Source organism: Anopheles coluzzii, chromosome 3 (assembly GCF_943734685.1).
Source record: "Anopheles coluzzii chromosome 3, AcolN3, whole genome shotgun sequence".
Classification (NCBI taxonomy): Eukaryota; Metazoa; Arthropoda; class Insecta; order Diptera; family Culicidae; genus Anopheles; species Anopheles coluzzii.
This window is the reverse complement of record NC_064671.1, coordinates 23,108,802-23,135,779: the sequence shown is the minus strand read 5'-3', so window position 1 is coordinate 23,135,779 and position 26,978 is coordinate 23,108,802. Positions and strand designations below refer to the sequence as shown.

Sequence of the window (26,978 nt, the reverse complement as noted above, 5' to 3'; positions counted from 1 at the left end):
CCTTTGACCCGAGATAGATGAATTCTGGGACGACTTCAAAAGTGCGTTCATCTATCTGTACGTCACGCCTACGTAGATTCTGATTATTTATTGGCAGGCCCGCTGATGTTGCCACCATCAGTCTGGTATTTATTTCGTTTATTTGCAATCTGCAAAAATACATTGAATTGGGCCGTTATTGTTCAGCAAAAAGTTTAAGTTTTAATGCTTTTAAAGTTTGGAAAATATTAAAGTATAAAGATTGGAACAAAAACATTTTATCCTTTTGGCATACCTCAACCAATTTTCAATGGCACCTTACGAGCAACAATTTTATCATACAAAGAGTAACATTGTTGAGCCATAAATGGGCTGCTGATGTGCGTTTTCACCACGGTCGCCATTATTGCCGCCATGTTGACACTCATTGGAACGCACTATCAAACTGTTTTGCTATCTTTTTCACATTTCCTCCCTCCGTATTGCAACACTGACACGGTGCCAAATACCTTCACTAGTCTAGCAACACACACACACTTCAATTTTCATCTTCTTTTTTGTTATATGGCACAGCAAAACGCGTGTTGAGGCCGGTGTCGGTGTTCAATTGTGCCGCGCCGTTTCGGTGAATATTTTGCTGCCGATAGTGGCAGCAACTCGATGCACCACAAGCGTTTCGCACTATCGAACGACAATAATGGTTAATGTGCACCAACCTCAGACCAACATACATGATGGGGTGGAGCGAAAGGGGTAGTGTGGAAAAGGGACGGGGGGGCAAACGCTAATGGGCACCCCCGTTGCTTGCGGTCGAGTCCTGCATCCGTGTTCCGACCGACCAACCGACCGTTGTTGTTGATAATGATGTCAGGCATGCTGCCACCGGCTTGTCATGTGAGCCGGGGTTACCTTACCGTTGCCGTAACGCAAACGCACACGCGGACTTGACCTCACCTGGTGTAAGAAGGCTTTCGGAGTTTGCACTCACAAAAAAAGGCTACCATCGCCCAGTGGAGCCAGTGCGCCCGTGTGGACCAGCCCGGCAGCGAGCCCGTAGCTTCTCCGGTATTTATGATGATGGCTTACCCGTTGGTCGCCTTTTTTATTGCCTTACTTCAATGGAGCTATGGGCCATTAGTGAGCAAACTGCAACATTATTCACGTTTGTGTGTGTGTGTGTGTGTGCTGTCCTTACCCATTTCTGCCCCGGCATACACACCCCTCCCGAACGCGAAAGGACTCCCGGCGGCGATGGACGATCCTTTCGGGCGATGTTATAGAATTCCATTTCGTCGCTGTGTCCATTTCGCCTCCATCCGTGCGGAGAACGGATAAACCCCTGGGCGGGGTTGATGGGCAACCGCAGCCTACCCTCGGTTCCTCGGCGGTTCCGCGCTAGTTTACAGCGGACGATCCATGTTTGTAGCACTCGTCGCGGTTACTACAGAGAGCAGAGAAAAAAATGCCAGCGACTACTGCTACTAGCTCTGTCATTGGATTGCCACGGACCGACCGACCAACCGACCTTGGTGAGTTCGCTATCGGCTACCGCCACAGTGCACGGGCAGATGTCGGAATGATTTCTTTTTAGATCGGATTACGGGCTTCATAAAATTTGCAAAATTGTCAACCTGTCTCCGGTTGTGCCGGTGATGTGTTCCGTTTCCGCTCTGCATGTAGCTGTGTGCCTTTAGGTGTGTGTGTGTGAGACTAGGTAAGTTCCCAGAAAACTGGCACCATGCTGGTGGACGGCAGTGCATCAGCACTCGGGAAAGGATGGTGAATTTTTCCTGTGCCATTTTTACAGTGCACTACGTCCCCGCTCTTACCTGGACTATATGGGTGTACGTGCCCTCTGAAACGCGCTCCGGATGCTTTAGTACTGGTGGTACTATAGATTCGCTTTCCCATTTTTTTGCATTACCTGATGCATCATTCAACCGCAGCTGCGCCACGACTAACAGAGACAGGTCGGAAAAATCTGTCGCGGTGGTCATAATTGCTGGGCAGAAGGGAACAAAAAACAGCATTCTTACCATTCCACGGCGGGCATCAACGGTGCTGTTTGCATTGTGTGTGATAATAGTTGCAATAGAACTTTTCACATTTCCACTAAGGGAGAGTGTGGTTGAAGGCGATTGTTTTAAGCTGTTTTTTCGAGACTGTTTGTTTTTGTTCTTCTGTTTCATTCATACTTTCACTCCCTGGCGCTAGTTATAATATGCATTTTGATTTGTCATCATGAATGGGAGCGTTTCTGAAGCATTACAAACGCAAGCCAAAGGTGAGGATGAAAAATTGATGCCCAGTCAAATGAGATTTGGTGGCGTCATCATCATTACGGTTGGTGGTTACGTTAGGGTACAAGCTTATTATTGTATTTTCCATTCTTTTGGGGGCTAATTTCATTTCTGTCAAAAGCAAACACAAAGTATGAAGAGTGTCGAGCGGAAACCAGTGTTTGCAGATGGGTTGTTGTAGTACAATTGTTCTAGCAATGTCCATAACGTTTGCATTTTTATTCGTGTTTGTTCAGAGTCACTCAGTTTGAGCTTGTAGTTGACTATTACCACGAAGCGGTTACATCAGTTTTTATCTCAATCGCTTCATTTTTGTCTGAGAGGTAATTATCTCTGCCTCTGGTTAAAATCATTGCAAAATTAATTAGCTAGTTGCTTTGATACCTTATCCATTTTATAAGATACATTACGAAAGTATTGAATTAAATCTGAGTACTTGTTATTTTCTAATTTAAGAATTTCGGATATTTTAAAAAGCTCACACTGCACTTAAAATGATATACGAACAAAACTCCATGTTAGCTCAGACGGGCATTGCGACTTTGTAGAGGACATTATATTTGTGATAATTAACCAGCTATTATTGACCAATAATGAAACAAAAACTTTCAGAAACCAACTAAAACATTTTTTCCAGAATTTCATTGAACATAGAATCAAAGTTGGGTACTTAATAGAAACAGGATACAGGAGAGAATAAAATGTTAAGTTTCAAGTACACCACAATATGAATTCGGACAGCATTTTTAATTCCTGAAAGGATGAAAATCATGAAATTATGGATGTAGTTTATCATTAAACTAAAAATAGGATGACGTTGAATTAAAACATATAGGAAGAAGTTAATTTAGCTGGAATTCATAAATATCCACTCTATAATGCACTTATTTGTGAATTGAAACATCTATAATCTCGTTATTTATGCATTTTTTAAAGATGCTTTTCTTTTTATAGTTCCATTTAATATCATTTTATAAAGATTAACGGTTCAAGGTAGGTTCAAGAAAAACGAATTCATCTTTAGATATTGTGTGTGTGTTATTTTAGATCATTTTGTTAACGATTCAGTGATATTATACCGAAGAACTTGACCAAAGAATCATTGTTTTAGAGACAACAATAAGTGACTTTTACGCAACGTTTACAATGCTTTAGAGACAAACATTGAGACATTGTAGGTGTCTTTGGGATAGCTTAAAGGTAACATTAAGCAGCAAAAACTTAACGGATCCTCTTCGCTTTCAGTGTGATCCAATTGTGACCTTAAATAAAGACGGGTTAAAACCCGCTTACACCTTTATAATCAGAATCAAGCCGACGGAATCAGAGTTCAAGGCACTGGTCCCAGCAAATTTCCCAGCCCCCTCCACTGCCGCCTTTGCTGAACATGGTTCGCAGCAATGCGGAAGCACACACACAAACACTCCTGGGTTCGCCATACGGAAAAGGAATATCAAATCGAAGATTAATGCTAATTGTTTCGCGAGCACACGAAAAGAGTTTGGACTCCAGCGCTTGCCACCGTTTTACCATAATCCCTCGCTGCCACCGTTTCCGTTAAGCACTGGCCTCTAATTACCGCTTCGGGGCTACCGAGAGTGGACTAACCTCTTGGTAGAATCTTTCGGCCAGGCTTCGTTGACCGGGTAAGTGGTATAATGAGGTTTTGCCCATCGACGTGGAAGAACGAAGCTGCAGTGGCAGCAACGTCGCGGTCCAGTGTTGAGTATCAGTTACGTTCCCAGGAAGATTTACGCTCTTATCATCATTATAAAGCCCCCCTTCGTTAACACATGTTTCGCAACGGAGGTCCCATCATTGGCCGAGCATCGGAGCACCGTTGCAGTGCGAGGTACGATACTTGTGTAATAATCGAGCATCTGATTAGTTAACAGCGAGCTGTTGGATGGTGCGTTGTTTGTTGTGTAAATAGGATCCGGCTCTGTGAAGATGCAGCACAGTTTTGTTGTCTGCCCAAACAACAGCTGCGTTGCGCGCTGGATGTTCGGATGTTCTCAAGTTCAAGATCATCACTGCCAACAACCTCTCGGACAGGCGTTGATCTTTTCGTTTTCTCTTGCTCTCTGCTGGTGCTGGTATTTGATGCTAGGCTCGGCCCATGATTTAATTGGCGCAGAAAGAATTCTTACTGGCACGTGTTGACGTTCAGCTTGTTTGATGGTTGGTGGTGTGTGAAATGTGCGCTGCAGCCGACTGTCGCCGTTGCTTGTACGGATGTACGTACGAAGATGCGAAGATCTTCGCATCTTCCTTCTGAATCAAAACTAGTCGTGCTCTATAGCAAGGTTCTAACGTCGGTGTGCAGGGGAAGAAAATCGCCAGAACACGATTTCATGCCCGGATCGATTATTCGCCTTCTCTGTCCCTGTTGCTTTATTTCTTTCGCTCGCGCGTAGATCGGACCGATATCTGGGAATGGTCGTGCCTGTTTTGCTATGGCTATGGCAAGCGAACTGCCGCAGAAGGCGAGTCAACGAACGGACAGAACTCTATGCCCGATTGCTACGTGTGTTGGTAGGCGGAATGAAGGAAAGCTGAATAGAAGTAGGTTGGGCTTTGGCTCTATAAATAATCTACTGACAGGAGGTACAATACTCAATATGTATTGAACAGTCAATCTACAACGTATTCTTCAATACGACATCTGTAGATGCTGTAGCAATAGGGTAAGCATCAATGCGTTGAGGTCGTTATTTAAAGAAATAAACCAAATAATTTGTTGAAGAGAGTATTTGAATGTCTCAATACATCTCCAATACATAAAGAATACATCTCCAAAAGTGCTGGTACATGCCCAATAAGATGTCATGAAACTTCTGACGATTTATTTGTACGCTTAAGCTTAAAGGGCCAACCCATTTCAATGGAACTACTGCATACTTCCCCGGTATTTCACAACAACAACAAAGAACAAAACTGAATTTGCTACCAAACCCGATTGCCCGATCCACCGTAACAATTGCGCGAGCCATTGCGCAAAAAAGTAAAACAAAAAAAAAATGAAGCGCGCCTCTTGGAGTCACCCAATTCTCATGGGCCCGGGCGCGCGCGCTCACTCAAACGCACGGGTCCCGAAACCGCACGAAAGCCCTCATAAACCTGAAGGCAGGAAATGAGATTCTAGCGGCCGCGGCCTCTCCGGAGCCATCCAAGCCAAGACTTACCAATCGAAACACATACAGCAAGAGCGACACAGACACAGGGAAAATAGAAGAAAACACGCACACAGACCGTGGCCGCGGTCACGATCGACACAGTTAGTTATGCGCGGATGTGGTGCCGAGCGGCGAAGCCTCCCTTGCAGAGGGGGGGGGGGGGATAGTAAGGGGGTTGGCAACCCCGTTGTAGGGAAGGGTTGTGGCTCGAAGACGACGACGCTCGATGGCTCGAACGAATCAAAGCTCCAGGCGAAAGCAGCACCAAAGCAGAATCGCTCGACGAAGAGCAGATGAAAGCAAAAGATGATGGGAGAGAACGGAGAGCATTCATCGTTTTTGAGAGTAATAGAAGGGAGAGAAGGAGAAAGAGAGAGAGAGAGAGAGAGAGAGAGAGCTTACAAGAAGACGATCTTGAACTTGGAAGATCGCTTTTCCGCCACGATCGTGCACCGTCCGCTGGCAGTCCGTTGTGTACCGGTGTCGTCTTTGGTAGGTAGTGCTGGCAGTGTGTACTTGCCCCCATCTTTACGTCCGGGCGGCCTAACGGTGCATTCGGTTCGTCGATCTTGTCGATTCTTACTGTGTTCCTTTATTGTGCATGTGTGTGTGTGTGTGCTTCTTTAGTGCGGTCGTTGTCTTTATCGTTGTGGGCGCAGCGACATAGCGGCCCTTTGTGAGACGAAGGGTTGTTTTCGGATTGCACACACAGTGCACAGCGCGATAGAATAATCTTGAAGCAGTTGAACCGCAACCGAACCGTTGTGTTTGTGGCTTTTTTTCTCCGTTGCTTGTGGTTGCTGTTGTTGTTGTCTTGTCAGAACTGATCCCATCATTGCGTGTGTAGGAATTGTTTGGGATCTTGCCCCCCATGCCCAAGAAATGCGACCGAAACGGTGCGGCAAAGGTGAGAAAGGTTGTGAAAGTGCATCTGGGTGAAGAAACATTCCACAGCGCCGGAGTGCAAGCACGCGGAAGAAAGTGTGCGAGTGTGTATGTGTGGCTCAAACGATTGCTGAATGAAATGCATTCGAAGCTTGCAGATTGCACACGGCGTCGGAGAGTTCAGAGTTGTGGAAAGTTTCGAGTCGCTCATGTCTCGGGAAAATATTCCTCGTGATAATCGGTAAAGTTCACGTTCGGAGGCACAGTGCGCATTCCAGCAAAATTAGCAGTTGGCGTTTTTTGAAGCTTCGTGCGGGAAATCAACATTCCCGGCAGCAAAAGTTTCCCGTTCACACACTCACATACACACACGTGTATTAGCATTTGAACCCCGAAACTTTGCAATCATTCCAGTGTGTAGTGTAGGTCGTGAGAAGGCAATGGGAAATGTATTGCTAAGCTCGTCTTCCCTTCGAACCAAGTGTGCCAAGTGACATCCATTTACGGTTCGGTTCGGTTCAAAGCAGCTGGGAAATTGAAGTGAAGAAACAGAGAGAAGGAGAGTAAGAGAAGAAACACTTCTTGTGTAATTGGGAGCTTATTTATATTTGTGTGTGCATGCTCTAAACGTAAGTGTGTGTGTGTGTATGCTCCACAAGAAAAGGAAGGAAAAGAAAACAGGGCCACCAGAAGAGGCCGCGCCACATTTGCACATTAACCCTGAAACGAATGCTGAAGCGCTTGAATTTTTCCACCCCGAAAAGCGTGCGTCACACCGTTCGTTCTCCATTTACCTTTCCCGAAACGCATGTGAGAATGTTATCCCCTTTTGCATACCCCCCTTTCTGCCGTCTTGGGGAGGGTGGTAAAAGGGGTAAGGAGGGGGCCTGAAAAGGGGCAGGAAGTGGGAAGTGCCATCATTACTGGAGAGTACACCAGTAAGTTGGGTAGGGAGTTGCTTTGCGAAGTGAACCGAACCGGGCATAAATGAAGGTAAAGTGGGAAGTCGAAAAGAATTAGAATACAAAATACAAACAAACACAGATAGAGAGAGATACGTATTCCCTCCTTCTCCAGGGAATAACACCCTTCAACAGTGCGTGTGTGTGAGTGTATAAAGTCTGAAAGCACAAAAGTAGCAATAAACGGAAAAGCTCGCGAGAGAAGAACTCGTGCAAAGAACTGTAGGCGAAGCGAAGAAATAACGACGGAAATCACTTGAATATTGCATTAACGGGGTGCGTTAGAAGCTCAGTGTGTGTGTGTGTGTGTGTGAGTGACGTGATGGGACCAAAGCAAAGCCCATCTGGCAGGCCCAACTGTCAACCGAGCCGGAGTCAAGCCACGACCAAAGGAAAGATCATCTGCCGCACGAGACACCAACAACACGGACGGCGTGCAGATGGCGCGCAATGTTGCAGAGCGTGAAAAGCTTGAAGAAAAAATCAGCAGCAAAAAAAAAATGGCAAGCTGGAAAATGGACGAAAGCAGGCAGCCACTTGCCCTGGGAGGGCCTGGGCAGCCGGGAAACAGAAGCGGTTTTCGAAATGAAAAGTTGCAAAATGCGAATATTACCGGCTGCTGCCTTGCTGGCGCCCCAAAACAGCTCATAATGATGGAAGGGATGCGAGGGAATTCGAGGATGATTGACACGGTGCGCCACTCTGTCTGGGTGTGTGTGTGTGTGGGCTTGAGGCTGGATGGAAGATGCAAAGTGCGCTAATATTGCGATGGAAGAATGTTCGTGCAGTGTGGCCCATCGTGGATGGCTCGATTGTTGAGTCGCTTTTGGAGGATGAGGAAGGCAAAAGCGACAAAAAAGGGCTACCCTAGAGCCACGCGAGAACATTTTCTCAACTTGTTGTTGTGCCAACCGGAGGGATCCGAAATAATTCCCAAAAGCTTCTTCCCGCTTCTTCGTTTGGAGAGGAGGTGAAACTTCACCGTGACGGCGAACAGCGGCAAGGCAGCAGTAGCACTTGAAGTAATATCAGTTACGCCACGGCCTCTGAGGTTTGCTGAGAGAGCTGCAAGCAGAACCGTCTTTTGCGCCGCTGGGGAAGTGTTTGGGAGGACCATAAGGGATCCATCCTCGCCCTCCTCGCATCCCGGTACCTGGCAAAAGAAACGAAAACTTTTGCGGAAAGGTTAATTTAAATATCAAAGGAATTGCAGCCGTGTGTAGGGAATAGAGCGTATTTCGGAAGTTCCATTACGATTCGTTACAGCGAACCTGGGGGTGGTTGTAGAATCGTTCCGTATGCCGAGAAGAATCACGGTTTTAGCAAGAAGTCTGCTCTCACACACACACACACGTCCGCACGAGTCGTTTTCCCCGAGCTTGAAATTGAGCGATAGAGACGTTAGATTGGTGTTGTGGTGAATTTACCAACTCTTTTGATTTTCATCGAAACCGGCATAAGGGTTACCTTTTTTTCTTGAAAAAAAAAAAAGAAACGAAACAGAACGATTTGCCACCCTTTTCTGCGAAGTCTTGCATATCCACTCTTCAGTAACTGATGGGTGCTTTTTTTTTGGAGTTCTTCACATTTCGGTGTTTGCACGTGTTTTCTTCGGTGGAAACGGGAGTTAACACTTCTAGAACAAAGCAGCGTGCTGAGAAACGTGTGGTCGCTGCTGCCATCATCGCTATATTACAATGCGCGTTACAATCGTACATGATGAAGGCTTCACTTTCCCGGGAAAACGGGCTCCCCAGAATCGTGCCCGAATACGTGCTGCCGAGTCATACTGGCATTCCATAACAAATCAGTGATGATGCTGCTGCTGCTGCTGCTGGGAAACATTAGAACGATTCGTGATGAAAGATGAAAGCGATCTGGCAGGACAATATTCGGCGCCGTGGCGGTGTGGCTTCACCCCATCAATCATGCAACCAGATTCCAGTCAAAAATGTGTGGCACTCAAACTGTGTCTGTTTTGTGTGTGTGTTGCTTATGTTTTGCGTGTTTTTTTGGGTTTGCTGTTGGCACATATTTTGAGTGTAGTCTTTCTTTTTTTGTTTGCTGGAAACGAGTTCAAATTAATGTGTCGACTTGTGAGGTACAACTTTTGGAAAACGAGACACAGACACATACAGCAATACCAAGAATAGAATTCTTTGTGTGACGAAATGAAAAGTAAAAATGTGTGTGGGTTGCAGCAAACTTATCCCGCCTTCACTAATGTATGTGCAAGCAAAGGACCAGTTTCCGTGGCGTATTGTTCCGTCGACGACCTGTTTCAGATGTTTACTCTCTTTTCCTCTCTGTTTAGCTGTTTGTGTTGGTTTCGGTATCGCCAGCCGAACATTTTCAAACAACTACAGCCCAAAACGTTACTTAGCACTTGATGAAATCTTCTACACCAAAACAGAGGTTGCTGGCAAGTTGGAGATCAAGTGCTGCCAAGCATTCTCTCGAGCTGGAACCTATGGAAGGTTAAAAAAAGGAATACAATTCTTAAATTGTGTGTGTGTAAAACGGAAAGAGTGATGCGTCTGTACTGTTGGACCAATCGCACATTAAGAACTACATTGCAAACGTATGAAGAGTGTGAACTGTATGCCTCGTGCCACATTTGCAGGAAAAAATGTGAGGAAAACAATCAAATTTTTGACCCATTTCAAACCCTTTGTAGAGCAAGTCCCTGCAAGTCCCTGACACTGACGATGTGCACGGTGGCGAGTGAACAACATTTTATGTTTCGCCATGGTATGCGAACGCTATATGTTGCTTTGTTATTTATGCTGTTATTTTCCTGTTTGTCACTCTTGCACTGCCGCACTTAGTCTTGGTTGTGGATTTTGTTTGGTCTTTTACAAGGGACGAGCCATCCCGTATGAACACTGTGGCTGCCGGAATGCATTAGGTCTCGTTATCGTGTGTGTCTTATCCATCCTAAAAAAGGTCACAATTTGGTCTGTACAGAGAGCTTGATTTCTGGGCTGTGTAGCAAACGCCGTCATGACCAGCATGGCTAGCAGAATGCCAATTACTGTTAAAGTTGTTCTTGAGAGATGCAATGCTGTGCTCTACCGCCATTAAAATTGTTTAGAGTTCTGATCTGTTTAACGAAGCCGCTTTTGTCGAACAGCTTTCTAATACCCTTTTTGCGATCGATTGTGGCGTCCCGCGTCTTCCAGAATAAAATTGGAGCAAGACATAATTTTCCATCCCATCGGGTACGGCAGTACAAGCCAGCTAAGGGAATGATTTGTTTCCTACTTCTTCTTCTTTTTTTTGCTCGCACTGTAATCTTTCCACTGACTTGGTTGTAAAGTCTCGAGACGATCCATTTTCCCATACACATTGCACGGTACCTTGTGTTGTTGTGTGTGTTTTTTTTTACTCAATTCTTTCTTGCACGTTTGCTACTTGTTTGTTTTGCGCTGCTCCAATTCCCGGGCCGTGGAAAATGAACGAAGGCCGCTAAGTCTGGCAAACAAACGCTTTAACTGGGAAAAAAACGGGAATAAGGGCTAGCAGCAAAGAAAAGGGGTAGTAGTAGTAACGAATAAGGAATAACCCCACCGTTGCCTCGAATGCTCAATAAGGCGAGTGTTTATGGATTGATGGATGGTGGGCTGAAGTGTATTGTTATTTGCGCGCGCGAGAGCCAAAAGGCACCGGATATTGGAAAACGTGTTTGTATTATTTCATTTAATGAGCTTCTAGCAGTGAGTTTTGCTGGGAAATGTGTTCGTAAGTTTTAGCCGTAAAGTTTTAGCGTTCATCGTAAAGTTTTAGCTTAAACTCTTAATGAAATATCTTTCAAAAAAAGGGTTTTTGGATTTACTTAGATGATGTTTTCATTTTCATCTAGCTGTGTTTGATTGGTCAAAACATCAAAACGATGAACCAAGTTAGTCGGTTGAGTGGTCTATCGCCTCCCAACGCCGACGTGTATGAAACGTAAATCCAAGCGAACCGGTTTCTCTGGACCGGTGAACTAAATCAAGACCGGCACAGCAGTCGGAGATTGCCGGTTCTGAGCAAACCTGGCCGCTGTGTTCCGGCGTCTGCAAACTGCTGGATTGTGCCGACAATCCTGTTTTTGTAGAATCGCGCCAAGCTCATCTCCCACACGCGCCTGGCATTGGTGGCATTTTTGGTACTTTCACTAGCCAAAGACCGGCTGCTCGGAACCGGGCTCGGGATAATGAAATGGAGAATGTACAATTTAGAAGGTTTGGTAGCGGCCAACTCGCTTCGGCAGAGAGAATGGAATGTGTGTAATTTCACTCTTTAAAAGCAAGTTTTGCTTTTCAAAAGCCCTGTGCTAGATGGGGCAGGTTGGTGTAGTGTGTGCAATTTACCGGTTTGCTGCTAGCTGTAGACTTCATGTCGTGTGTCTGTGAGGATCTAAGACTTACACATTTCAAAATATAAATATTTTCAAATGTTGAGCAAACTAGTAGGAAAATATGTTATTGCTCTTCAACTGTGCATGCAAAACGCTTGCAAATTGTGAACGTACATACCGAGTGGAATGTACATTAAAGTCCAATTATTATAGCCCGCCCGGTTGCTTTCAGAATATTGCTCTTATTGCTAGGAACGGTTAGGTAATATTGTTAACCATGCCATGGCAAAAAGGGGTAAGAATCTTTCCAACACTCTGCATACATTTAGCTCACGAAGGCACGAACTGAAAATACAGCTTCAGTGTCGGACAGCTTGTTGTCGTCGTCGTCGTCCACCGTCCGTCTTCAACACAGGCTCCGGACAGGCCATCGGGCCGGTCTCATCATGCACGCCCGATGATTGATGGGATGGAACTAGTTAACTGCATTTGTAGCACTGCATAAACTAGACATCATCATGCTGTGCATACGACAAACAAAGAGCTAGCTGCCATTGCGACGTGAAGCCACTGGCCGGTCCTTCCAGCATGACATCACCATTAAAAGATGCACTAAGTGCTCGGGGTAGATATTAATCACTTCTTACCGTCACCGCAACGGTACGGGGTTTTGCACTTTTCTCGATCCACACATCTGCATCTCATTGAGGTCAGCCTGCCGTCAGTGCGTCGGCAGTCATTAAAACGCAAAACCCTCGTCTCGGCACGATAAGTGCAGATTTAATTTCCGACTGTGGTTTTGCAACTCGTTATGTCAAGAATTTCAATCATCACTATCGATGCCGGTGTCCGAAGCCGATCAAGGGGGGGAGGGGAGGTTTTAGAACCAAAGCTTCGGCGTTGAAGTTTATGCTCTTTGAATCACCCAAACAGTACGGACGTGCGTAAGCAATGGCTTGCGGTGGTGCCGTACCTGCACCAGTTCCCACTAAGGAGTTTGCGTGGGCTTTCTTTGAAAGTTCATGTTTGCCGGGCGGCGGCTGCTGCCGCCCCGGGTGAAAGCGGCAGGGTAATTATTCCACCACAGGAGGCTAAAGATGATAGTCACTGTGTGATGTGTGAATTATAGCGCACGGTGAAGTGGGCCTCGGCCCAGTCTCGCACCCCTTAATTGATGATTTAAATTTGATGCTGCCTCCATCGACGGCTCCTACCTACCCTGCCCCAAAGCTTGCCAGCTGCCTAAGAAGGTGTGGGTTTGTTTATATTTGCTATCAATTACTGCTTACTGGCTGGTGGTGGTGGCTTTTACCTTTTTCGGCAAAAGGTAACTTGATGCTATCAGGGGCAAACAATCAACGGGGCGCTCGGTTTGACCATTTGGTATGGGTACACAACAATAAGGCGCAGGCTGTGGAGGAGGCTAATGGATGGAAAGGGTCTTTGGAAATGGAAATGAAAATTGCCAAGGAAACTCATTCCCTTTTCGATACGCATGTTTTGAGGTTGATGATAATTAAAACGAGCAGCCAATGAAAATTTAGAGATATGAAATGTGTTGAAAGTTTGAACCAAATCAAGTTAAAGACACACAGGCATGATTTGAACCATCCTTTGATGAACTTTGACCTTATATGAGCAGGTTCGCCATAGAAGTTAGTTATAATCATGATGAGGTTGTGTGTTTGGTACTATGTTTATGTTTGGAGTACAGAATTCTAGTTTTGGGATGGATTTTTCTTTGATTAAATAAACATTCATTCATGTAATATACTAAAAAATAATTAAAATAATTTCAATATTGGAGACTATTACGATTTCAACAATTTTTGTGAGATGGTGCTTGACATTTGGCTTCTGAAACTATGAAACTAAACATCAAACCTAAAAAAATGTAAACAAATGATTTTCTGCCAACTAGAAGAGGCTATCTCGTATAGAATTGACTGTACATGTATTTTGAAGAGGAAGTTTTATTGAAAGTAGTATAATTGTCAACATTCAGCAAGGCGGAACGCAACTGTCTTTCAGACCTATGCCTATGTCTATTTATAATGCAACCAGCATAATGAGGGCTTCACTGACACTGTCTTACAAACTCAATTTTCTAATTCAATACATTAAACTTCCGGTTGACAGAAATGAAAAGTTTCCCCTATCACACGACATCACTTTTTTCTGAAATTGGTACAGTATGGTTGTATTGTATGTGATTGTTTCGCCTTTTTTTCTACAACTGTTTTACAGCTCTCTGTTTAATTGGTCACCATTGTGAGTCGATTTTTTTGGGGTTTGGTTAATTACCGTGAGAAATGACGCGAATGTCATTAAACTTATCGTAATTAATTTGGGAAGATATTGAATTAAACAACCGACCGCAAGAGAGGAAAGCTGCCGGAGCTCAAACCGTGCCAACCGTTGCGTGAGAATTGCGTCGCTTTTTTCTTTATTGATTGTGGATAAAATTAATCATTCGAAGAGAAAATGGCACAGTTTAACATCCCATTGTGCTTGGCAGTGGCGGCTTGGGTGGAAAACAATCTACCCGACCGCTGATCGTTTTACAATGTGTTTGTGAGTGCGTGATGGAGGTTTTGCAATGCGCACATAGACATCATGCGAATCTCGCGCACTCTACTGCGTCGTCACTACACGCGTCAGCAAAACACGGGCAATGGAGGCGAAGTGAAGGGGGGGTTGGCACAAACAAACACGTCTAGCAACCGGGCCGGCCCACCACTGGTGACGGTCCACCGCAAAAAAAAAAAATAAACCACCATCTCAACGCCATGCCTCGGGCTTCGCTATTTTTTAATTAGAGTAAAAGTAGGAAGTAAATGAAACTGCAATCGACGGACGGAACGCGCGCTGGGTAAACTGGTTGGTGTCATTTCCCAGGCACTGCGATGGGTCCCCTTGTGAGCGACTTTCGATGGAGGGCACCAGTGGCCAGTCTGGTCAGTCCGGCGGTGGGCCGGTGTGGACATTGTGTCGCGGAAAATGTGTCACTTTTCCTTGGTGGCGCAATCGTGCAATGCAAGGGGCAGAGGGAGCCTTCGGAGACTTCGGACTGTATCTCATTGTTCCGGTAACCTGCTTTCCGTAGTGCGCCATACCGGGGCTCGCGGTAAACAAGATCAACAGCTTTGCAGTCGTTGTGTTGATTTAGAATAGTGTTGACTTTTCGTGCCGTCTGTCTTATTGCTTTATAGATGGACCGAGAGGCTAATGAAGCTTTTGCGGTGGGATTGATTTGGTTATGTCTGGGAGAAAAAGCCTACAGTAAGTCTGGAGTTGAACATGAACACGTCTTATTGGTGACTATTCTGTAGAAAAGCAATAAAAAAAGAATAATGAGCACATTTATTTAACTGAATTAATAATACAGAATTTTGTCCGGCTTACACTCAAATGATAATATGACCCAAACCGGTAAAAAGGGAATCATTAATCATTAATGAATGAATAATCCGCGTCTATTTTCTGGGAAGTAAAATATTTAAGTATTTAAAATACTTACCGACAACACGAAGCCAACGCTCCTTTATTCCTTTTTGCCATTAAAATCCATCCCACTCTACGCAATAGTAAAAAAAAAGAGGCAACAAAGAAAAAATCCCCTTTCCGATTGAACGATGAAAGTGCAAAATGTGGCGCTATTGTTGGGCAGCAAAGAAGCTGACAAAAAAAGACAAACAACAAGTTGACACTTGAACTTTTGCAAAACCGTTCTCACACGTCAGGGGCCAACCAACGAACGAGAAAACCGGCCAGTTGCGGTAAAAATGCAAAAGTTCGGCCGACCTGTAGCCAGTAAATTTGGGACAGTATCGGCACGAACAGCATGACGCCGTGACTCGATCAGCAAAGTGGTCGATGGTGACAAGTTTTTTGTGTGTGTGTGTTGTGTTCTTCCCCTGCCAGACCGGTACAAAAGTGTGAATATTACCACGACGGCAATCGGCTACGATCAAGGAACGGAAAGGACGTCCTACCACTCAAGCATCACACAAAGCAAGAACGTCCAGGCCAGTAGTGCGGTCAGTGTGTGTGAGAGAAAGATCGGAAGGAATCGAGAGCACGAGCATCATGAGGCTGGGTAGTAGTTTTGGTCAACGAACGTCACACTTCGAAATCAAGCGGGCAATTAGAGTGCCATTGAGTAGTGTGTCCCCTCCACCTTGCGGCAAGGGGTAAGCAGCTTGCTCTGCAAACAACTTTCAGTGTCCGAGGGGTCCCAGGTACTTCGATCAGCTTTTTGAACCCTGGCCACGCACACACACACTCATATCGACGAATATCGAGTGTAATCATGCAGATGAAACTTTTTCTTTCACAAGGGATGGGAACTGTGGGAAAAGGGTGTGATGGTGTTAAGTAGCACACACACACGTAGATGGCACCGGTACGTACGTGTGTTTTCGATGCGGATTCGATGCCGGTGGTTTTTGATCGGTTTCTCCCCGTCGCAGGCGGGTAAGTTACCCGGAAAATCGAAAGGAAAACCTACCATACCATTACGCTGAAAAGGTGTTACTTGCAGCAGCTTTCCGCATTATTTCATGGTACCGGCAAGCGATGCGTTTATTTTGCAGATTCACCGGCAGCGAGAGAGAGAAAACACAGCTGAAAAGCGAACAGTGCCTAGATGACTGTGCCGTTCATTATCTAACGATGGATTAGCTTCGAAAGGGAAACACGGCTGGGTGGCAGCAAACGAAACAACAACAAAAAAACAAGAGGAAAAACTGGAATATCTTTAGCAGTGCAGTTGCGGAGGAGCGTGTGATGTACAGCGCGAAGGAAAGTGTGTCATACTTAATGCAATGGAGCATCGTCCGTACGAGCTGCTGATGGTGATGATGATGCTGAAGAAAAAGCATGCAAAGGCTACATCATCTTCCCTTGCGCAGGTGTAGTGCGACCCAGGTAGTCGAGTGTACTAGTGAAAGTGAATAACTTAGTGTATGAGTGTACGTTTTCGGTGGATTAGTGTCTTTTTTGTGTGTTTTTTTGGGTGTTTATTTTAAAGTAAGAAATATTCAACTACCCAATGAAAATGGAGCCAATCTATGGAACTAATAAGAAATACCTGCAAAGCATTGCCGGTAGCGAGTACTACCGGAACCCGAGCACGTTGCGACCGATGGTGAGTAGTGGTCGGGATATTTCGGGTGTTTAATTGGTCTTTTTTTATAATATTCTATTAGATTATTTCAAACGTACAGGAGATGGGTATGATATTTTTCAATTTTTAGCCTGAACCATCATTTCCATCATTTCATCATCATCATCATCATCATTTCCTATAGGAAAATTATAAACAAAATATTTCAAAAATAATATCTGCTTTTTAAAGCAACTTAAAGAGATCCAAAACAATTAACAAACATTGATGTTTGAATTAATTCAATTCTGGCATGCAACGATCAATCTGTGTTTACAACATCTTCTCTTCGTGTGATTTAAAATTCAACAACAATTTACTACCATTGCTTCTCACCGGACAAGCCCAAATCTAGATTCTTGCGAAAACACAACAAAAAACCCTCTTCAAACGTTCATCAATACCCCCACTCCCCCCATACCATCAAAGCACCTGCAAGGCGTGCCTGAGAACATTTCATCCGCCAGATCTTCCGGCACCATTCCCCTCCGAAAGCATCAAGCAAACAATTTCCAGGTTGATCATAAATTTGATGCGCACTCCATCTTCTCCGTGCCGGGCACGCGGGCTCGATGTTTCATTCCAAAATGTTGCTTCTTCATCGCAACAAACTCCCACTTCCACCCCAAAAAGCAAAAAACAAAAAAAGAGAAGCATGAAATCAGTTTCCACTTTCCCGCACGTCCCGGCGAGGCGCGTCTTCACGTTAACCTGCGGCGGAGAGGCGTAAAAGCTAACCGAAATGGTCAAAACGTGCCCATCGTTTTGAGGTCGATTTTCTCTCTGCCTCTTGTTCTGCCCCCTGCAGGCGGGAAAGCCACCCGTCCCGGTGTGCTGGTTAATGGAAATTTGGCCACAAGAAGATGAGTGCATTGATTTTTTTTTTGGTGTTCGGTGATGGTTGTTGTTGCTCGGCTTGTTGCTTCTTCTTTTTTTGGAGCTTTCACGTTAGAGTTTGTTTTGCTTTTATGCATTTGCAATTGATGGAAGAAATGAAGTTGAAGGTTTGGTTTTTTTCTGTGTGTGTGTGTGTGTGTGTGTGTGTGTGTGTGTGTGTGTGTTCTGTGAATTAGATTGTAGGTGAAAATTATTTAAATTTAAGAATGTTTGATTTGTATGTAGGCAGAGGCATCTGGTGCTTCAACCAGTTGACTGAGACTGATTGATGGAATGTTAGAAATTCACTGTTTTCCGGCTCAGTTTTCAATGTGAACAGCATTATTCAAAACTTTCAAGATGTTTTTCAACAGCTGTCATTAAATGTGGCAGCTTGGCTGTTGAAGAAAACCTTTTGAGATTATTGAATAATGCCGTTCACATTAGAAACTGACATGACTTATTAGAACCTGATTAAAAACTGATTCGTAAATGTTTTCGAATTGGAGTGATTCTTTTCCCAATTCATTTCTGTTATTTTATACAAACTTTTCCATTGATAAACTGTTTGATCGGATGCAGTAGAATACCTGAAACATCATTCAACTCGCAATTAAAATAGCTGAAGAGAAAAGCGATTCATGTCAGATCTATAAAAGTTTCATTCAAATTCGCAGTTCATTCTCTTAAAGGTTCAATAAATATATTTAAACCATCAATAGAAGAAGCAAAAATATAGAAAGAATCACATAAAAAACACATAAACCTAAACTAAACACAGCACCGCTTCACACCACGGCATAAAGGAAAATCAATTTGACGAAACGTTTTTCATCGGAACGCCGGCACCGTCCGTAGATCAACATCTTGATCGTATCACGCTCCGGGACGATGAAAGTTAGCGATGAGCGCGATCGGAAAATCGGATTACCCGCACGGTAGGATCCGGACAAAAAAAAATGTGGGAATGCTGATCCGGAGATTTCCGGAAAACTGCCACTGCGCGGTGTGCAGAGAGGTTTAAAATTAGAAGAAGCTTTCTTTTTCTACCCACTATGGCTCTCTACGGAAATCCAAAATCCGTACCCGATTGTTTGATAGATGGGGATGGCCATAGCTAAGTGATCACCACACCCGGGCCATCGATTGAGTGTGCCGGAACGTGCACAAAAAAGTAAAGCCAGATCGACTGTTGGTGTGTGGATGGATGGAAAGCAACGCAACATTGCTGAATGCCTGGCGGCTAATAGATCTCCCCCGCCGCATCTGAGGCTACAATCGATGATACGGAAGTGCGCTATGCGTAGATAAGGGGTGGGCCAAAAAAAAGAGAAATTTTGATGACACACCAACATTTTGGGTAGAAAATCGGATAAGAGGGAATGAACACACACAAAAAAAAGCTCAGATCCGAACCGAACCGTTGCCCATTCTCGAGTGACCACCGTGTGCGGGAGATAGAAAGTGTTGCAAACGCAAACCAGTGTGCCAGATTGATGCATTCGGCCGGACGGCGCTGGACGGACGGCGCTGGATGGATGCTGGAGTGGGCAAATTTACATAATTAAGTTTATTAGATAATTGACCTGACCTAATGCGAAGCGGGTTAGTTTGGCCTGCTTCGGTCACACCGATGGCAAAACCTCCACCGCGGCTACCGGGTGCAGCCGCAAAGGTAATTCGGTCAGCTCGAACCTCGAACTGACCGTGGCAGTGAAAAGCGGGACCTCCTTTCAACGAGGCGCTCTGTGCGGTTCAAGCGAATGCTGAAGATGCCGGAACAGTTTCTAATAGCCATCCCCAGTTGGTCCAAATACCGTGAGATAAATCGTCTGACCGCTAAGCCTCTGCCGGCAGACAGCGATGGTCGGCGGTAGCACGGTCAGCAGCGTACGGGGGTGGTAATGGGAAATTCTACGTGAAGGAAGGAAAACATACGTGCCAAAACTTTCTCCACCAGCTCGTTTTCTGTGCTCGTTTTTGTGTGTGTGTGTGTTGTCTCACTCTTCATTTTGCAGTCCTTCATTCGCCACTGCCACCGTTGGTCGTAGGGTTTTGCGCGGGACGGTAGAGTTGTCTGTGACGTGTTTGGTACGTTCCCACATGCGACGCACATGCACATGCGTCCGGACCGCTGCTTGGTTCTGGTTCAAAATCCGGACTAAATTGACAGTGCTCGAAACAGCTGCTGTCGATCGTAAAAGTTTGGCCGGTGTGCTGGAGAAGCGACTTGATTGAAACTAGTAGGGAAAATGAAACGTAACAATCACCTTGATTTGCTCACGGACAGCTGCTAGGGGATGGTTTACTATTCAAATTCATAGCAGGAAGCTTTATCAACACACTTTTAGAAAATAAAATGAAATTTGAAACGCAGACTGTTGCATATTAAAATAAAAAACTTTCATAGTTTCCAAATAAAGCTCTGGTAGCTGTGCTGCAGGAAAGGGATGTTTTTTGGTATAGAATGCTTTCATTGTTGTCAGAGCCCTCATAATGTGAACAAATATAATAATTAGAAAAATTACACCTTCTTTAAAGTAATGTTTCTCACATGTCTCATAACTTTGGTAAATGAAATCGATGATACTTAAAGGTGTGTATTTACATATCGAAGGGAAATTCATATGCATTTAACTAACTTACTCCGTCTTGAAACCTAAGTAAATAAAGTTAAGGAGCTTTTGAACGTTGTTAAACGATAAGTAAACATTTGACGGTCAACTGAAATTCTGATATCTTTCTAAACATTGTTCAATCGCAACTAAACATATCAGCTTTTCTCAAGATTAACGTAAGTTTATATTACCTGAGTTCGTTTTGTTAGATGATCATTTTGGTGAAATGTAATTGTTTGGAACTTCATTTTAATTAATATAGTACTAATTTAATGGTCAATTCATAATTTTAATGTTATAGGAACGCAATTTAGGTAAAAAATAAAAATAAAAATAAAAGAATTCCCCAAACAGAAGATTAAACTCAATACTAGTGATGTGCTGTATGGAGCGCACCCACGGCTCCGATCCGACTCCGACTATTGTTAGTTCGATTCCGACTCCGGCAAAATGGAACCACTAGATCCGCCCTGAGTCGGAGTCGTTCGGAGTCTTCCGGAGACGACTCCGAACGACTCCGGACGACTCCGACTCCGGGCGACTCCGGACGACTCCGAACGACTCCGAACGACTCCGGACGACTCCGAACCACTCCGAACGACTCCGGATGACTCCGGATGACTCCGACTCCGGGCGACTCCGTACGACTCCGGACAATTCCGAACGAATCCGGATATTGCAGCGCGGACCTACATTCCGGAGTCGATTCCGAATTTATCGGAGTCGGATCGGAGTCGACTCCGGATTTTTGCCAACTTTACCCATCACTACTCCATACAGCAAACGGATCTACTTAGGGGTTTCACTTGCTTAGTTAAAATTGAACGAAGATTTAGATAGGCATCAGTATTTCAGTTGAACGTCAAATCTCAACTTTTTTATTTATTCATTTTTAATTTATTTTATATTTTCACTTATACCTGAACAATGTTGAAAAGCAGTTTAACATTGTTTATTTGAGCTCAAAAATGGTTTATATTAAAGAACTTATCATTGAGTATGCGAAAAATATTGCAACATTTAACGATGTATCTTAATTATTCCAAAAGGTGTTACTATGTGTTAAATTGAATAAGTATAAAAAGTTAGGTTATAATTGTCAGGTAATCATATTTTTTTTGAAACCTTTTGACTATTTGAGGTTACCTTTTCCCGGTTTTTAGCATCATCTCAAGCCCGTATTGACTGGAAGATAATAATTTCACAATTAAAATTAAGAGAATACGAATAATTTTAATTTTTAGTTATTTGTGAGTGCTTTAAGTTAAGCCTCAATCTGGTTTAGATTGAATGTGCTACTTTTAAGATAGTAATCATAATGGCCACAAGTAACTAGTTTAAAAGTTGTTCAAGATATGCAAAGTCATACTGCTACGGTTCAATGCAAATGGAGTATTATTGAAGTCAGAATTTTTGGGTCACAGCCGAGATCGGACAGTTTCACTCTCACACAGAACAACCACTTTACCTCACCATCGTGGTATTCAATTATCTTTATTTCTATCAATAAACAACCGGGACGATTATATTTTTTCCGTTTAAAAAACATACCGATTATTTATTTAATTTGTCTTACAAGTTTTGTTGTTCAGTGTGTGTATTAAAAAAAAGTCATTCTAATTAAGCTTTACAACATGCGCAACATGTGTAACCAATCGTTAATCAACTAAACGGCACTGAATCGATTCACCGTTTGCTTTAATTCCGCTTTACCATTAATAAACCATGTACTACATGTAAAGCAATTAGCATCATCAAAGGGGTGCACTGTGCGTGGCGCACAAACGGCCCTCCAGCGTATTAATGTGTGCTTATGGGTGCGTATTGCTCACCGCGTCGATTGACGGGCGCTTAGCCTCCATCACGGGGCGGTAATTTGCACTCTCAAGCCGCAATCAGAACGCTTGCTGGTGGCGCTCCACACGCGGCTTTCGCACCGTACCTGGCGGATGATCGATGACAGCAATTTAAGTGCTCAATCCAATCACATTGCATTTGAATTCATCCTCTGCATCGATCACTGTTAGGATTTTTTCTTTCCCTCTCTCTCTCTTTCTCTCTCTCTCTCTCTCTCTCTTTCTTTTCTGTTATTGCATTTCCGATACTTCCACTGGTAGTGCTAGTTTAACAACGCTGTCGCGGCGGATGATCGGTTGGTTCGGCCACGGCAAGTTTCCTCCAACCGACCGATGATTGATTTATTACTTCACCGATCAAAATACTTATCAATTTAATCTAGATTTATGACTGCGAACGGTGGCGGTGATGTTGCACGACATCCGACCAGGAATAGGGGTACTGTCGTTACAGCGCTGTACTGGTTGAATAACGCTAGGCTCTCTTCCATCACTGCTGCTGTACGATCGTCTGAAGGCAGAGTGCAGAGACAGTGTGACGGAAACTAAAGACCAGCACAGCAAGAACGCAGCGCAAAAGCAAAGCGCCACCGAACAGAACTTTTCATCCTAAATTATTCATAATCGTTACAGACCACTGCACTCCGAAGCGGATTGCTGGATGGCGCACTGGTTTGAAAAAGCACTCATCGTCAGCAGTCCGGGATGGCTGCATCGCTGGTCGCTCCAGAACAAGTCAAACTTTGGCTAAGAAATCAACGCTTTTACTTTCGCTTTTGCTCGTTGGTTTCTACCGTCCGTCGTTTCGTTCTTTTCCTACAACAAATGATTCGCGTGTCCTTCGATGAGGATGGTTGCCCGTTTAGGTAGAGTTTTTTTGTGTGCTGTTGCTGTAGCTGTTTTCCAATTCTACCATCCTTCGAATTTTGCAATCTCGCCGCATCGCTGGTTGGCGGCAAATGGTTCTGGATGGCCGTGGTGAAGGAAATGGGATGTGGAATATAAATTTTATTGACACTTTGGAAAGTGTAAAGCTATTTCGCGGGAAACTTTTACACCACGGGCTGCGGGCGTGTGCCGGATGGTCGGATTGGACTGGATGGATGGATTTTCCTTCATAGCTTTTCCCCGCGGCGTACGGTGGGAAGCACGGAATTGTGTGCAAAAGTGTCCTGCTGGTTCTTGAGAAGAAGCAAGAAGCAAGAGGAGCAAAAAAACAAACGAAGCAAGTATATTTCAAAGCGGAAATATTTGCCAAAAAAGAAGAACGAACACACGTGGCGGCGGAAACTTGTGCAAGTAATGTTCACAATCGTTTTCGGCCACTAGCACTGTTGCGGTGGAGCGACTGCCGACACCATCGTTGTGTTGCCATCGCTGTGGTTCGAGTGAATTACCGAAATTGGTAATTTTTAAATTATTTTCCCACTAAAGTGGATTTCAGATTGCTTACAACCAATTCATGGGACAGCGTATTTTTTCGGAATTTGTTGGGTGTTTAAAGGACGTTGTTTTGCGCCCGAGAGAGCTGATGGGATGGGAAGAAATTGATCGAACTAAAAGGCTTAGTAGAGGGATCTACTTATATGGTAGATTTTGGGAATTTTAGAATCTTATTAGAAATAGATCTTATTGAATCTTCCTACAATTATTAGAATTTAGAATTATAGATATCCTATGTTATTTTCTAGTTCTGATTGTAATTAAATTTAGTATAAAAATAGTCGTTAGTTCCTGACAACTGCCTTGTGAAGCTGCTATATTGTTAAGCTGCGAATAATGTTTGAAAAATCAAATATGTCCTTTTTTGTTTTAGTTGTTGTAAAGACTTTAGTTTTAATGCAAAACCACCAACAACATTCAATTTGCAGAATTTTGCTCTCGTCAGACAATACCGTGGATCACTGACAGTTCAATCAGTATTTGCCGGTGCGTGGCAACCCTTCAATTCAATTGCTGATATGACCGTACACAAATTCTAACACAAAAACCTACGGCCTGCGTTAAAGATGACCAAAACACAAAACATAAAAACGATCCAATTAATTGAAAACTTGGCACGAGGACGTATGCGTACAGCCTTCAGTGCATCTAAAAAGGGGTTTGGTACGACAAAAAGGGGATGGGAAGGGAAATAAACCGACGTACGATTGCAATACGTTTCCATCACAATGAAGCGTCAGTTTTTGCAGCCCTCGTACAAGGTTGGTTAAAAAAGCAGGGCAGCAGATAGTGTGAATGGGAATGATAGGAGAAGCAAAAATTGCACACACTTCGTTCTAACTGTGACCCTAACAATTGCGTGCCGTATGAAGCATCGGTTCCGGGGCCCGGGACCGTCCCATCATGCACCGTAGTGCATTCATGCTGCCACCCGCAAAACCAATGCGGTTGAGCGGTTTAGGTCTTTAAAGTCTTCGTAGCGCTGCTTCGAGCTCGAGGGGCAAGGTGAGGCGTGTTGGACACGGACACGTTCACAATGCTCTTTGCAATGCCTCGTGCACGATTCAGGTCGTTCTGCGGGGTTTCTGTTCTATTTTGCTGTTGATTGATTTCTTTTCGAAGGAACGTGGCGTGGGTTGGCTCGAGTTGCCTTTTTTCTTTCTTTGCTCCTTTCGGTTGAAGAAACTGGACAATGTGATGGTTTAAAATCAATTTGCAAGCCAGAAACAGCAAAATGAAACAAATGTATGCAAAGCAATCAGGGCGATGTGGTTGGTGCTAGAGCTTTACTTTTGGTTTGAAGATGTTTAGAGAGTAAATATGCGTTGCGTTCGAATTTTCAACCAAATTAAAGCAGCATGTGTAATGGAATTTTGTGCCCGGAATATCAATTACTGGTCTGTGAGTGTGGAATTGCATCGAATAATTTGTTTGCTGCATCCACACTTTATTCTGCAAAAGCAAATAAAACCAATCGGAATGTTTGACATTTTTCAAATATCAAGCTTACAGCGTGATTTTCTCTCCCGCGGAAGTGTTAAACTATTCCGTCCGTCATTTGGTATTCACAGCACGTGATGCACCAACCGCAAAAGGAATGTGACCTATTGGATGGATCGAACTATGTTGGGATGGGGCGGAGCATGCGGAGAGGTTCGATTCGGATGGGTGGTAATTTTGGTTTGCAAGAAAAAGCAGTTTCATTCTTTTTAAAATCAAGTAAGCGACCAAAATGCCCAGTAAAGCAAACAGCTGGGAAGCAAAGAAATTTGAGGAGTTTTGTAAGCGCCTGAATGTATGCAATATGAATATTTTTATTGCTTTTTAATTGGCTGCTACATGCTTTGATGATAAAAGGAGAAATTTACATAATTAATTCTTCTTTACGAAACTTACCGAAATTTACGAAACTTCGTGAAATTTACATGAAACTTACATTATTATTTTATTTCTGATTTTTACAAAAAAAAAAGTTTTTTGCTGAAAAATACTCCAAAAAGTTTTTTAAATAACAAAACAGAATTGATCGTACTGAGAGAGAATGTAATGCCTTAAACTACTATTATTACAATAACTTCAGTTAAATTAATTTAAATTTGTTTTACTCATATGTTCTTGTTGCATTGACTTATAATGTTTGAATACTCAAATGAATTTTCTTCCCTTTTTCCCTTATTACTTCCCAAAAAAAATGACTACACTCAAAATGCAAAACACTTTGGCAACATTATAAAAATACACTTGGACGCTTTCATTCCATCTGAACCGTTTCCGAGACATCGTTAAGACCGTTCCTCGCACCTCAATTGATGGTCGAATCGGAGAAACTTACAACCTTGTTTTGTTCGTTCTTCTCCGTTTCCTGTTTTCACCATCACGATCCGTCACCGTGCTCTGTGAAAAATGCCATTCTAAAGGTAAAATTCCAAAACCATCGTTAGCTCTTAATGTTTTAATTATTTATTTCTAGCTCGTTGATTATCGGCTCCACCGGGTCGGATGAAACGGTTTTGCAAGAACGCTCCCCCACTTGTTATTGCGATACCCGGCCGCGGTAGAAGCTTGGCACAGAAATAATGAGACTGCAAAAGAATTCACGCTTCCTTCTCCAAGTGCTTCCCTTAATTTACAAAGGTTCGAATGACACAGTGTAAACTTTGCGCACCTTTTCTTCCCCCCCCCCACCACCCAAAAGCACCATGATCTCATCAGCTTTCCACGGTGGTCGTGATTTATTTGGGCGTGAGTATCAGCGCTGGCAAGTGCAAAAACAGTGAATAACCATCATCGCGCGCGCGCTCGCGGATTTAATTATGTAAATTTTCTCCGACGAAAAGAACTATTTGCGGAATATCAAAACCAATTTTAGGGCTAACGAGATTTACGAGCCACCGGTTCGCGGGTTCGCGCCCCGCCGGTCCCCTGCAATGAGCACCGCAATGTCAACGGTGGTGTGGAACGGGTTGTATTACCGCAAAACTTGTTCAACGCAAGCATCTTGATGCTGTGGTGGAAAATTGTGAACCCAGCGATTGTACACAAGCGTTTTGCTTCGGAGCGCGAGCGCTATCGATGTCACGGTTGAGCGAGTGCCGGCCTGCCACTGAGTGAGCTATGGGCGTCGATTTTTCACAAATTGTATTTCCACTCCCTGTAAGCGGCTTCTTGTTGGGTTTTCTTGTTGCGGTACGAGACGTAGGCCCGTTAGAAAAAGCGTCTGTCTGCGAAAACCACTTGTTAGCCGATATTGCCCGCCGAGTTCTCCCGTGTTCTCCGGCATGGTACGAGTTTTTCACCAAAATGTGTCATTTTTTCGGCTGTCGATGAAGTTGTTTTAGGGTATTTTTGTGGTGAATGACGCTTTTAGAAACACA

The 26,978-nt window shown here is 43.9% G+C and overlaps 2 protein-coding genes across 2 annotated transcripts in view; one reads left to right on the top strand and one right to left on the bottom strand.

Moving 5' to 3' along the window:
* LOC120957677 (protein limb expression 1 homolog) overlaps positions 1–26,978 on the bottom strand; it is a 265,788-nt gene that overhangs the window by 152,905 nt on the left and 85,905 nt on the right. The window lies entirely within an intron of this gene.
* Positions 16,255–26,978, top strand: part of LOC120958070 (mucin-5AC) — a 47,747-nt gene continuing 37,023 nt past the window's right edge. Inside the window, exon 1 of the mRNA XM_040380625.2 lies at positions 16,255–16,793. Coding sequence (XP_040236559.2) covers positions 16,698–16,793 — 96 coding nt within the window. The 5' untranslated portion in view covers positions 16,255–16,697. The remainder of the gene's footprint in view (positions 16,794–26,978) is intronic.